This window comes from Physella acuta, unplaced genomic scaffold (assembly GCF_028476545.2).
Source record: "Physella acuta isolate Inbredline_101_S28 unplaced genomic scaffold, ASM2847654v3 ptg000047l, whole genome shotgun sequence".
NCBI lineage: Eukaryota > Metazoa > Mollusca > Gastropoda > Physidae > Physella > Physella acuta.
In genome coordinates, this window is record NW_026731567.1 from 1 (window position 1) to 12,260 (window position 12,260).

Genomic DNA, 12,260 nt, shown 5'->3' on the forward strand with positions numbered 1-12,260 from the left:
TAAACCGAAACGTAATTATTAAGATAAATTTTTAACCTTTACAATCACTGTAAACGAAGTTATCATTTAGGTCATACAACTAGGAACCACAATCCTAACTAATTTTAAAACGAATGTAAGTCTATGGAGATTATCGAACCAGTTGTATGTTCCTGACTAAAAGAAAATCCCCCTCAAATCCCAGTTAGATGATTAACAGCGTCCTTGGATTACAACCGGGGTGTATACAACCCACCAGACCTCCACCCTACATATCGGCTGTATACAACTCCCCCCCCCCCCCATATACTGCATATCTGGAACTGTGTGACCTTGACCCTTTCAGATGTATTCACAGCTGTCTCAGGCTTACGTGGTGGTTGAATATGCAAGTGTCATAGGTCATAAGGTTCACGAACCAAATTCGGCATTGCTTGAGGCAGTCAATCGATACACATCGCTTAGTCTATTTAGGCAGTCCATTTAGTCAGTCTATTTAGGCAGTCTATTTATCAAGTTCACTTGTCAGTTGAAAAAGGCGTCCAGGCTCTTAATTAAATAATTCAAAATTCATTAATCAGTGAACTAATAAATTAATTACCAAGTCATCTAATTAACGCCTTAATCAGTCAACTAATTAAGTCATTTATTAGCCAAATTATTAACTCAACTAGCTAAGCAAAGAGATATACTGTTATACAACACACTATCAATGATGAGTTATTCAGCATATCCTCAATAATGTGTTTAAAAAGCTTAGTGCTGATAGTTTATTATACAGCCAACTAAAAGTGATATGTTATAACTGCTACTGCCAAAGGTTTGTAATCCAATAAATCGTACGCACAAGATTGCAAAACTATGTTTTTCCGATTCATGGAGGTGTTAAACGTCGATATTTGCAAAAAAAAATCTCGATTTTGTTTTGCACGATTACAATACTTTCTCTATACTTCTTTTACGAGAAAGTAAAAAGGGTGTCTATAGGGCATGTGAAGTAGTGTTCTATGCCCAACACCTTTGACATTCCCTAACGTGAGTTAGGTACCCATCAGAGTTGGGTGGACTCAGGGACAGTCTACTGATTTGAACCCGGGTTCGAACTCGAGACATACGGGTTAGCAGTCCAGCGCTCTACCGCTAGACCAATCCGTCCCATGTTATCTTGTACGTTCCTACATAATATAATGTTTTTCTTTTTTATTTCTGTTAGATGGGAGGTAATTCATTAAAATAAGAAAAAATTAGAATAAACCTAGTTCTTTACCCTGCATTGCTGAGATTTTAAATATTTGGGATGTGAAATAATCCCATTTACATTCACTCTTTTTTTGTTTTTGTTTCAGCGGATAAAGCCCTCATATTTCAATAAACAGTCGTCCTTACCCCCAGGTGGGCGTGTCTTACAACAACCGATGGGCGTGTCCTTACCTCGACAGGCCTTCCCATCACTGGCCAAGTTGTAGCCGCCATAACAGGAGCAGGCGTGTTTGTGGTCCCCTTGAGGGGTGCAGTAGTGCTGGCACCCCCCGTTGTCCACCTCACAGGGGTCGTCATCTAGAAGATCAAGTACACAGTTATACTCGGGTGTACACAGTTATACTCACATTTACATTTATACTGGCATGTACAAAGTAATACTGGCATGCATAGTTATACTCGCATGTATGTACAGTTATACTCGCTTGTACTGTACACAGTTATACTCGCTTGTACTGTACAGTTATACTCGGATGTACACAATTATACTCGCATGTACATAGTTATACTCGCATGTACACAGTTATACTCGGATGTAAACAGTTATACTCGGATGTACACAGTTATACTCAGATGTACACCGTTATACTAGGATGTACACAATTGTGCTTAGTAGTACAACGCCGTACATAGTTGTACTCTTTAAAAGTTTTGAATGAGTTTTGTAGTTGTACACAATGATAGGCCTACTCCTACGCAGTTGTATATCCACACGTTTGTACTCTATAGCGTTTGATATTACTGTTGTATACATTTCTAATGGATTGTACACTGGTGTACATAACAGGACACATTGGTACTCTACTGCACTTGAGTACACAGTTTACCTAAACTGTACTCTTAGTTATGGTCTGTAAGGGAGTGGGGGGTCGAGAGATTCTTACCGGCCATACATTCTGGAAAGTTGTGTGTAGCGTTTGTGCATGTGTGTTGGGGGGGGGGGGGGGAGTGGGGATTAAGAATACCTTACCGTCAATACACTACGGAAAGTTGTGTATTGTATGTGTATGTGTGTGAGGGGGGGGGGGTCAAGAAAAAAACCGGCAATACACTCCTGAAGTGTGGGTGTGGTATTGTGTGTGTAAAGGGGGGGGGTCTGTAAGGGAGTGGGGGTCGAGAGATTCTTACCGGCCATACATTCTGGGTGGGTGGGAGTGGGGGTGATGAATATCTTACCGGCAATACACTCGGGAATGCTGAGTGTAGTGTATGTGTGTGTATGGAGGGGGGGGTAGAGAAGGACTTACCGGCAATACACTCGGGAAAGCTGGGTGTAGTTTGTGTGTATGGAGGGGGGGGTAGAGAAGGACTTACCGGCAATACACTCGGGAAAGCTGGGTGTAGTTTGTGTGTATGGAGGGGGGGGGGGATAGAGAAGGACTTACCGGCAATACACTCAGGAAAGCTGGGTGTAGTTTGTGTGTATGGAGGGGGGGGGGATAGAGAAGGACTTACCGGCAATACACTCAGGAAAGCTGATGTATGTGTGTGTATGGAGGAGGGGGGGGTAGAGAAGGACTTACCGGCAATACACTCCGAAAAATGGGCGTAGTGTATGTGTGTGTGTAGTGTGTATGGAGGGGGGGGGTAGAGAAGGACTTACCGGCAATACACTCCGAAAAATGGGCGTAGTGTATGTGTGTGTGTAGTGTGTATGGAGGGGGGGGGGGGTAGAGAAGGACTTACCGGCAATACACTCCGAAAAATGGGCGTAGTGTATGTGTGTGTGTAGTGTGTATGGAGGGGGGGGGTAGAGAAGGACTTACCGGCAATACACTCCGAAAAATGGGCGTAGTGTATGTGTGTGTGTAGTGTGTATGGAGGGGGGGGGTAGAGAAGGACTTACCGGAAATACACTCCGAAAAATGGGCGTAGTGTATGTGTGTGTGTAGTGTGTATGGAGGGGGGGGGGTAGAGAAGGACCTACCGGCAATACACTCCGAAAAATGGGCGTAGTGTATGTGTGTGTGTAGTGTGTATGGAGGGGGGGGGGTAGAGAAGGACTTACCGGCAATACACTCCGAAAAATGGGCGTAGTGTATGTGTGTGTGTAGTGTGTATGGAGGGGGGGGTAGAGAAGGACTTACCGGCAATACACTCCGAAAAATGGGCGTAGTGTATGTGTGTGTGTAGTGTGTATGGAGGGGGGGGGGGGGGGGGTAGAGAAGGACTTACCGGCAATACACTCCGAAAAATGGGCGTAGTGTATGTGTGTGTGTAGTGTGTATGGAGGGGGGGGGGGGGTAGAGAAGGACTTACCGGCAATACACTCCGAAAAATGGGCGTAGTGTATGTGTGTGTGTAGTGTGTATGGAGGGGGGGGGGGTAGAGAAGGACTTACCGGCAATACACTCCGAAAAATGGGCGTAGTGTATGTGTGTGTGTAGTGTGTATGGAGGGGGGGGGGGTAGAGAAGGACTTACCGGCAATACACTCCGAAAAATGGGCGTAGTGTATGTGTGTGTGTAGTGTGTATGGAGGGGGGGGGGGTAGAGAAGGACTTACCGGCAATACACTCCGAAAAATGGGCGTAGTGTATGTGTGTGTGTAGTGTGTATGGAGGGGGGGGGGGTAGAGAAGGACTTACCGGCAATACACTCCGAAAAATGGGCGTAGTGTATGTGTGTGTGTAGTGTGTATGGAGGGGGGGGGGGGTAGAGAAGGACTTACCGGCAATACACTCCGAAAAATGGGCGTAGTGTATGTGTGTGTGTAGTGTGTATGGAGGGGGGGGGGGGGTAGAGAAGGACTTACCGGCAATACACTCCGAAAAATGGGCGTAGTGTATGTGTGTGTGTAGTGTGTATGGAGGGGGGGGGGTAGAGAAGGACTTACCGGCAATACACTCCGAAAAATGGGCGTAGTGTATGTGTGTGTGTAGTGTGTATGGAGGGGGGGGGGTAGAGAAGGACTTACCGGCAATACACTCCGAAAAATGGGCGTAGTGTATGTGTGTGTGTAGTGTGTATGGAGGGGGGGGGGTAGAGAAGGACTTACCGGCAATACACTCCGAAAAATGGGCGTAGTGTATGTGTGTGTGTAGTGTGTATGGAGGGGGGGGGGGGGTAGAGAAGGACTTACCGGCAATACACTCAGGAAAGCCGGGAGCGCTCCAGATCTCCGCCTTACAGAAGAGCTGGTTGTTGGTCCTGTTACGTAGCTTGAAGCCACCCATGCACGTGTAGGTGGCCACCATGACGTAACGATGACGTATCTCGTTCAGGACGTAGCTGGTCTCGACAACTGCGTGCTCGATCTCTGGGGGGACAATCTATGGGGGTAGGGGTGGGAGGTGGGAGGGTAGGGGGAGGGGTGTGGGGGTAGGGGGGAGGTGTGAGGGGTGGTTTTAATTTGTACATGAAACTTAAAGTCTCAAAATGGCAGTTAGTGTCATGGTTCTAATTTATCGGGAGCTAAGATTTTTATTTATTTGGAGCTAAGGATTTCATTTGTGTGGAGCTTAGATTTTTCACTTACAAGGATTAAGGGTAATATTTTGTCGAGGCTAAGGTTTTAATGTTTAATGTATAGGGAGCTAAAATTACGTTTGTCCGTGGGTGGGGGGGGGGGGGTGCAAGGTTTCAAAATGCGAGGGCCAACAAAAAGCAAAGCTTCTGTCTACATGCACACAGGGATGGGAGCGGGATTGTGAAACGGCAAGGAATGGTGTCATAAAATTTGATCTCCAGTGAGACATGACCCGCAACAGAAACAACGAGATTCGTGGTCCAGGGGAGGTAAATACTAAATGTTGTTTGTATTTCTTATTTTTATTTTTTTCTCTCCCTTATTCATTAATTAATCCACTTAATCAGGGGTCTCCAAACTACGGCCGCGGGCCGGATGCGGCCCGCGAAGTCCTCTCATCCGGCCCGCGGAGATGTTTTAGTCCAAGGAAAAATCGTTTGTTGATGATGATGAGGAACTTTGCGCAGAAAAATCAAAGACATGCCTGGAAGAAACTGGCCTCCGAACTGAAATTTGATAGTTAATGCGGCCCTCGGACTGAAAAGTTTGGAGACCCCTGCACTAAATTCTGAAGACTATTCAGTGGTTATATACTGATAGTTTTATATTCGCTGAGGATTATGATATTAACAGGTGACGTAAACAATTTTATTATCTATGGACCAACTTTTTTATTCAGGGAACCTAAATGACTATATTTCAAACGAATGTAGATGATTATATTTCCAGGTTAGATATATGATTTTATTAGCCAAGATAAATTATTACTTAAGATGGGGGACTACATGGCAAGATTATCAGGGACCTAAATGATTATATTACAAGGTTAACTACATGATTACATTACAAGGAAACCTACATGATTATATCCAAAGGTCACCTACATGATTATACCCAAAGACCACCTACATGATTATATCCAAAGGTCACCTACATGATTACATCTAAAGGTTACCTACATGATTATATCCAAAGCCCACCTACATGATTATATCCAACGGTCAACTACATGATTATATTACAAGGTTACCTACATGATTATATTATCAGTGGACCTACATGATTATATTATCAGTGGACCTACATGATTATATTACAGGGTCACTTACATGATTATATCCAAATGCCACCTACATGATTATATCAAATGGTCAACTACATGATTATATTACAAGGTTACCTACATGATTATATTACAAGGTCACCTACATGATTATATTACAAGTCACTTACATGATTATATCCAAATGCCGCCTACATGATTATATCCAACGGTCAACTACATGATTATATTACAAGGTTACCTACATGATTATATTATCAGTGGACCTACATGATTATATTATCAGTGGACCTACATGCTTATATTACAAGTTCACTTACATAATTATATTACAAGGTCACTTACATGATTATAGAAGCAGGTCTCATCCGAGTCGTCGAGTGAGTTCCCCATGCCCGGTGACCTTTTGATGACCGTGTTTTCTCCAGGTCGAGACTTGGTCTTGTCGTTTGGCTTGGTCGTAACTAAGGTGAAACAGGGGATGTTACTCGATGTGACAAGGGAGACTATACAGTTTACAATTATCTTTAACAGTTGTACGTCAATTGAAATGAAGAAATTATTTCTCTTCCTATACGCATAGTTTATTTATAAACTTGAGTTGACGATTACTTCATAAATTTTACTTTCATTATTCAAATTTACAATAATTATTTGTTTTCGTAAGTTCTTCCATCCCAGCAGTTACGTATACATGTAAACAAGGTTCTAAATAAAGGGGGATAACCTGCACAGACAGGGTAGCTTCCCTTCCACTTGCTCTCTTCACATACAAGAGTTGAGTCCCCTAACAAGAAGTAGCCGGGCCTGTGAAATCATAGAATATTTTTTTTTAACCATCAACTCAAACATCATCAATTCTTAGGCTTTAAAAAAACTATTTTCAGAGAATTTATCAACCTAAGATGTTTTGTTTTAACATTGCTGATTGGGGGCCGGAGTGCACACGTAGAGAACCGATGTTTGACGTGTAAAATGGTTAAGCTTTGAGCATGACTGGATTCGGTTGTAGGAAAAAAAAAGTCACCGGAAAAAAAGTCACAAAAAAGTGTCACAGGAAAAAAGTCACAGAATCAAATGTCACACTGGTATTATTGGTAGAAAAAAAAAGCCTTCTCTCAACTAGACCTATATGTTACATAAGATGACCTACTTATTGCATGAAATGCCTCCTACATAATCTACTAACCCGACCAACAAACAAACTGACCTACCTACATACAATGGTGGCCAGACCCCCACTGCTGTCTATGTTGACCACGCCATGTTTTGGGGGTGTCAACTCAGGGCAGCCAGAATCTGACCAAGACAAAATGTCCAGTTGGACGCTTGCGTTACAATGATGTTTTTTTTTAAATAAAATAAAATAGATCAACACTATTGTAATGTAAAAATAGTTATGTTCAGAGTTGTCATTGCCTGTTAAGAAAAGACCAATCAATATGTAAACATTTAGCACCAATTCACCTGTACAGACTGGGGGGTCAATTGTCCACTTGCCCGTGCTCAGGTCACAGGCACCGTGTGTTATGCCGACAGGTGTGTAGCCCTGCTTGCACCTGGAGAAACCGAAAGTAGAATCGGTCAGGCATGACGGTCAGTGGACTAAGACAAAAATCCTCCCTCACCCCCCCCCCCCCCCCACCAACCAACACCAGATGTTGATGCTCTAAATATATCAACAAACAACAACTTTAAATGGTCACAATCTGTTAGGCAGCAATTTGTATAAAAGGAAAAAAAATGTTATGTTACGTCATATTAATTAAGACCTGTCTGACTCTCAATGCGTTACATAAGTCAGAGCTACTCGAATACTCTCATGTGTGTGATGTTATTTAGTGGCGACTCCATAGTAAACATACAATATTACCATGAATGATTTGAGCAATGTTACGCATATATTCCCAGTTGCGTACTAGGGATATGTCGTCCATTTATATATACATTACACATCAGAGGCACAGCGGGGGGGGGGGGGGGGGGGGCAGGGAGGACACATATGTCCCCGGGCGCCGACCTCAGGGGGCGCCAAAATGGGTTGGAAAAAAAAATTGATAGGTTGAGGGGGTGCAAATCGAATGTTTGAGGGGGAGGGGGTGCAAAATGAAAGTTTGAGGGGGGGGGGGGTGCAAATCGAAAGTTTGTCCCCGGGCGCCGGGAAGGGTCGCTACGCCTCTGTTACACATACATTATATATATTTTATATATATATATATATATATATATATATATATATATATATATATATATATATATATATATATATATATATATATATATATATATATATATATACAGAGAGCATCTTGTTTACCTGTACTCCAGCAGAAGTCTATCGCCCCACACAATAGTTTCTCCGTTAGGGATCGGGCTGGGGTCGGCACATGGGATCTCGTTCTCAATCTCATCTGTTGATGTGATTCACATTCGATTATTCATTTTGAAAACAAATAAATAGGGTCAGACACAAAGTTCTTTGGAAACAAAGCAAGAGAGAGAAAACGTGAGTGATCTCCCCTTAGACTTCCTCGTATGTTTTTGTTAAACGGTAAGGGTTGGGATGGCACGTCCAAAAGAATGGGGCTATACAAATAGAGAAGTTGGTGGCACAAATCTCTCGTTTTACCAGGAAACAAACAGAAGCACAAAGATATTAGGATATGCTAATTAATAAGAATAGGAAAAAATGAAATTTTGAATGTTTCTGAGAAAACGGAAATGGGGTAAAGCACCACTTCTGGTTTCTGGAAATCGGTTGATGAAAAATGATCTTTAGGAACTCATGCAGAGCTTCTTTAACATAGCTAACATAATGAACACACCGAAGTGTGTGTAATATGCGCGATTACATTATTAGGAATAATGACAATTATGAATAAAATTATGCTTAATTGCATTGTTATGGGGCCTTGACCAACGCTTTTTATTTTATTTTTTAATATATATTTCCGTCCACACAGTTTACTCCATTCGAGCCAGGAGCCAACTGCGTGGATAGGTTGCATTTTTATTACATTAAAGTTACATGAATTAGCATACAATGTAGGCTACAATCAGTTTCACGTATTGATTCTTGTCTCTTTCAAAATATGTCTTTACTTTCCTTCCTTCCTTTTGTCTTTTCTTACTTTTGGACTTTAGTTTATTTTCTTGATGTTGCTTCTTTATTTTCTCTTTTAATTTTTCGTCTTCATTCTTGTTTCTTCCTGATTTTCGAAATGTCTTTACTTTCCTTCCTTTTATCTTTTCTTGCTTTTCAGTTTCTTCAATGATTTTGCTTCTTTATTTTCTCTATTAATTTTTCGTTTCTTTTATTGATTCCTATAGAGCTCTGAGTATAGGTTCAATGGTGTCGAGACGGAACATCCTACCTAAGATTGCTCCTAGGTAGGCGTCGTCTAGCTGAAAAGAATTAGCCACTCGTACATTGAAGCCACCATAGTACAAGTATTAGGTGACTCTTTTCGAGAGCTTTGTGCATTCGAGGGATGTGTGGGCGCAACACCACAGTGATCTTTTGCATTCGATGCCTCGATGACCAACTTCTCAACCCCAGCAGCCAGCCCTAAAAATGGCTGACAAAACAAATGACTAAGTTTTTTTTTTTTTAATTTCTTGTCATTTTAATTTTGTATATTTTCTTTTCTGTGAAATGACAGCTTTTAGATGAGTGAATAAAATTGGCACTGGATATTGCAAACTTTACAGTAATATAGATTTACAATTTACCAGACTTCTAATTTCTATGGCTCTAGGTTGGATTTTTTTGTATACATTATTCGTTCACAAAAATAACAGTAGGTTAAAAAAATCAGTTTTTGTCTGTTTTCTAATTACTTGGAAATTACATAACTTTTTAAATCTATTAACACATTTTATGACATTGGTGTCACATTTTATCAGGAGAAACTCATCTATAAGATTTTTGCCATGGACAAGTTATTTTACAATAGATTTTTAAAGTCCTCAACGACTGAAGGATCTTAACTAAATAATTTAAACTAACATCAAAACAATTAACTGATTAGAAATTAGTCTGTGTTTAGTCCACTGGTGACAATGTGGATGTTTTGCTGGTGCATCATGCTTCTTTCCTGACTGGTTTACATGGTAATAAACTTTAATGAGGAGAAGCCAAAGAAAAAAGTGGAGATTACCCACTTAGTTGTGGCTGCACTTGTCATGCCTCGATGATAGCAAACCTTTCCAGCATAGGCTGCCTCCAGAACATGCAGAACAACTGTGACAAGGCATAAGAGAACACAAAAGTTGTAATAATGACTTATATGTTGAGCCAAGGTGGCAACTGGACCCAAAAAATCTGGAATACTGTTGGGTGAGAATGTTGAAGCCCCTAAAAGCCATAGTCCAAATAAAATTATCATCATCCAACATAGATGTGGCCATGCAAAGTAATTTGGATCTAACATTGAAATATTAGATCTAATATTAGGCCTATAGCCATGTTTTCCTGATGAAAAATGGATTTCATGGGGCGTCATTCGGTTTTTGTAGCAAGACAGATTAAAACGGAAGAAAATGGTTAATTTTTTTTTTGTTTTTTTTTTTTTTGGCTCAGACATGTAACTTACAACGTCAGTTGTGCGTGTTCGCTTTAGTATTACAGTTTTCATCGATGAAAACGTAAGGAAATGGTTAAGAATTATGTAGAAACCTGAAGTGAAAACAGCCCGGATCATCGTTACACCAAGCACGGGGAGAGAAAATAACAAAAGCTTGTAAAAATACAATGGTTAACATAAGAATTGAACACAAAGTTTAAAAACTTATTTAAAGAAAATCCAGTGTATTTTATTAGAAACAACTAAATTATTGATTATGTACATTTAGTTGATAATTAATATAAGTTGATAGTATAGTTTAAGCTTAGTAAATAAAATCATCTTTAATAATATGTATTTTTTTATATTATCTCCCCTTAGCTCATTGCCATAAGCTGTGTAAAGTGACTGAAAATGACGTGTTCTGTCTGTCTGAAGTCTAAGCAAAGGGAGAAAACGAGTTTAAAATTAGGACAACTAGTAGTTTACAATGTGGAAATAGCATTTTTTTTAAAAACTAATTTTACTTATTCACTAATTTAAAAACAAAACACAGATTAATTAGTCAGGTACTGCTATACTAGTATGGGTGGGAGGGGGGATCAAATAACTTTTTTGTTACACCTGTTTCTGTCCAGTTTTCCACTCGCTACAACTGCACGTGTTTTATATTGTTTGTTTTTTTTTCAACGATGAACCCGGTGGATGTAACAAAGAGCAAACAAGCGACAGCCTTAACCTCAGGATTGGCCTTGAGAAGGTTGCCATGGTAGCAGCCGTGGTACGGCGGAAACCTGGGCTCCATTTCATCTCACAAGATGACAGCTTTTCTTTTGGTTTAAGTTTAGTGGCAAAGTTGGGTTTAGTTCTAGGTCCAAGTTTAGGTATATGGTTAGGTTTAAATGTGTGTTACTTCTAATTTAGGGGATAGGATAAAGGTTGGTTTTGAAGCTGATTTTAAGCCGGTAGTTGTATAGATTCGTGGCATGTTTAAAAATTAAGATTAAAATCTCGTTTAAAGTTAGGGCAAGTGGTTCGGTTTAATGACGGATTTAGGTTTAGTTAAAAGAATTAATGTTATGCTAGGGTTAAGATTATCTTAAGGTCATGCAGTAGCGGTAATTTAAAGTATTTGATGATTTTATGTGTATGGTTTTATGTGTATGGTTATATGTGTATGGTTATATGTGTATGGTTTTATGTGTATGGGCACAAGAACTATTTCAAACATTCTGGGCTGAAACAAACTGAGACACACACACACAAACATGTGTCTTACCATCAAACATTACAATGTTACTAGAAAGACACATATCCACACACAAAAACAAAAACACACACACACAAACATGATGTGTCTTGCCATCAAACATTACAATGTTACTGGAAAGACACATAGCCACACACAAACACACACACATGATGTGTCTTACCATCTGTGTCGTAGTTATAATCCAGGGGTATCCAGCTCCTGTCTCCGTGTGTCTGCACCTCAAGGTCACGGCCAGCAGACGACCGCGTCATCAGACACACGATAATGACGTAATTCGTCCACAGACACACGCGCGCTATCGGCCCTACTCCAGTCATGGTTTGTGTCAATCCTTACCACACATCTGCTACACACCCAACACACTGGGAACACATGTGCTGTGGGAAACAGACCCAAGGGAGAAAATACGTTGAGGTTTTTTTTTCTTTCTTTAATGTGGTCGCTGACTTCCGAGTTTTAACCGGAAGTGGCATTTGAATGCTTGTGGGACACACGGAAACAGTGAGCCAGCACTTGATGTGACGTCGCTGTTGTATCGTTACACACCGTGGCTAGACTTGCTAATAGTAGGATGAGTGAATATCCGAATAAAACGTATCAGAGTTGGGTTTAACTTTATGCTTATGATGGCTGGTTTTATAATTATACTTGG

General features: G+C 40.7%; 1 protein-coding gene across 1 annotated transcript; it reads right to left on the reverse strand.

Moving 5' to 3' along the window:
• Positions 1-1,365: 1,365 nt before the first annotated feature.
• Positions 1,366-12,024, reverse strand: LOC131944502 (sushi, von Willebrand factor type A, EGF and pentraxin domain-containing protein 1; the record flags this gene model as incomplete). Its single annotated transcript, XM_059305171.1, has 8 exons — positions 11,769-12,024; positions 8,088-8,181; positions 7,238-7,329; positions 6,985-7,069; positions 6,498-6,577; positions 6,116-6,234; positions 4,321-4,510; positions 1,366-1,536 (listed from the first exon to the last, which is right to left on the reverse strand). Coding segments are annotated over exons 1-8 (988 nt in total), but the record flags the coding sequence as incomplete, so codon positions are not given.
• Positions 12,025-12,260: the final 236 nt, after the last annotated feature.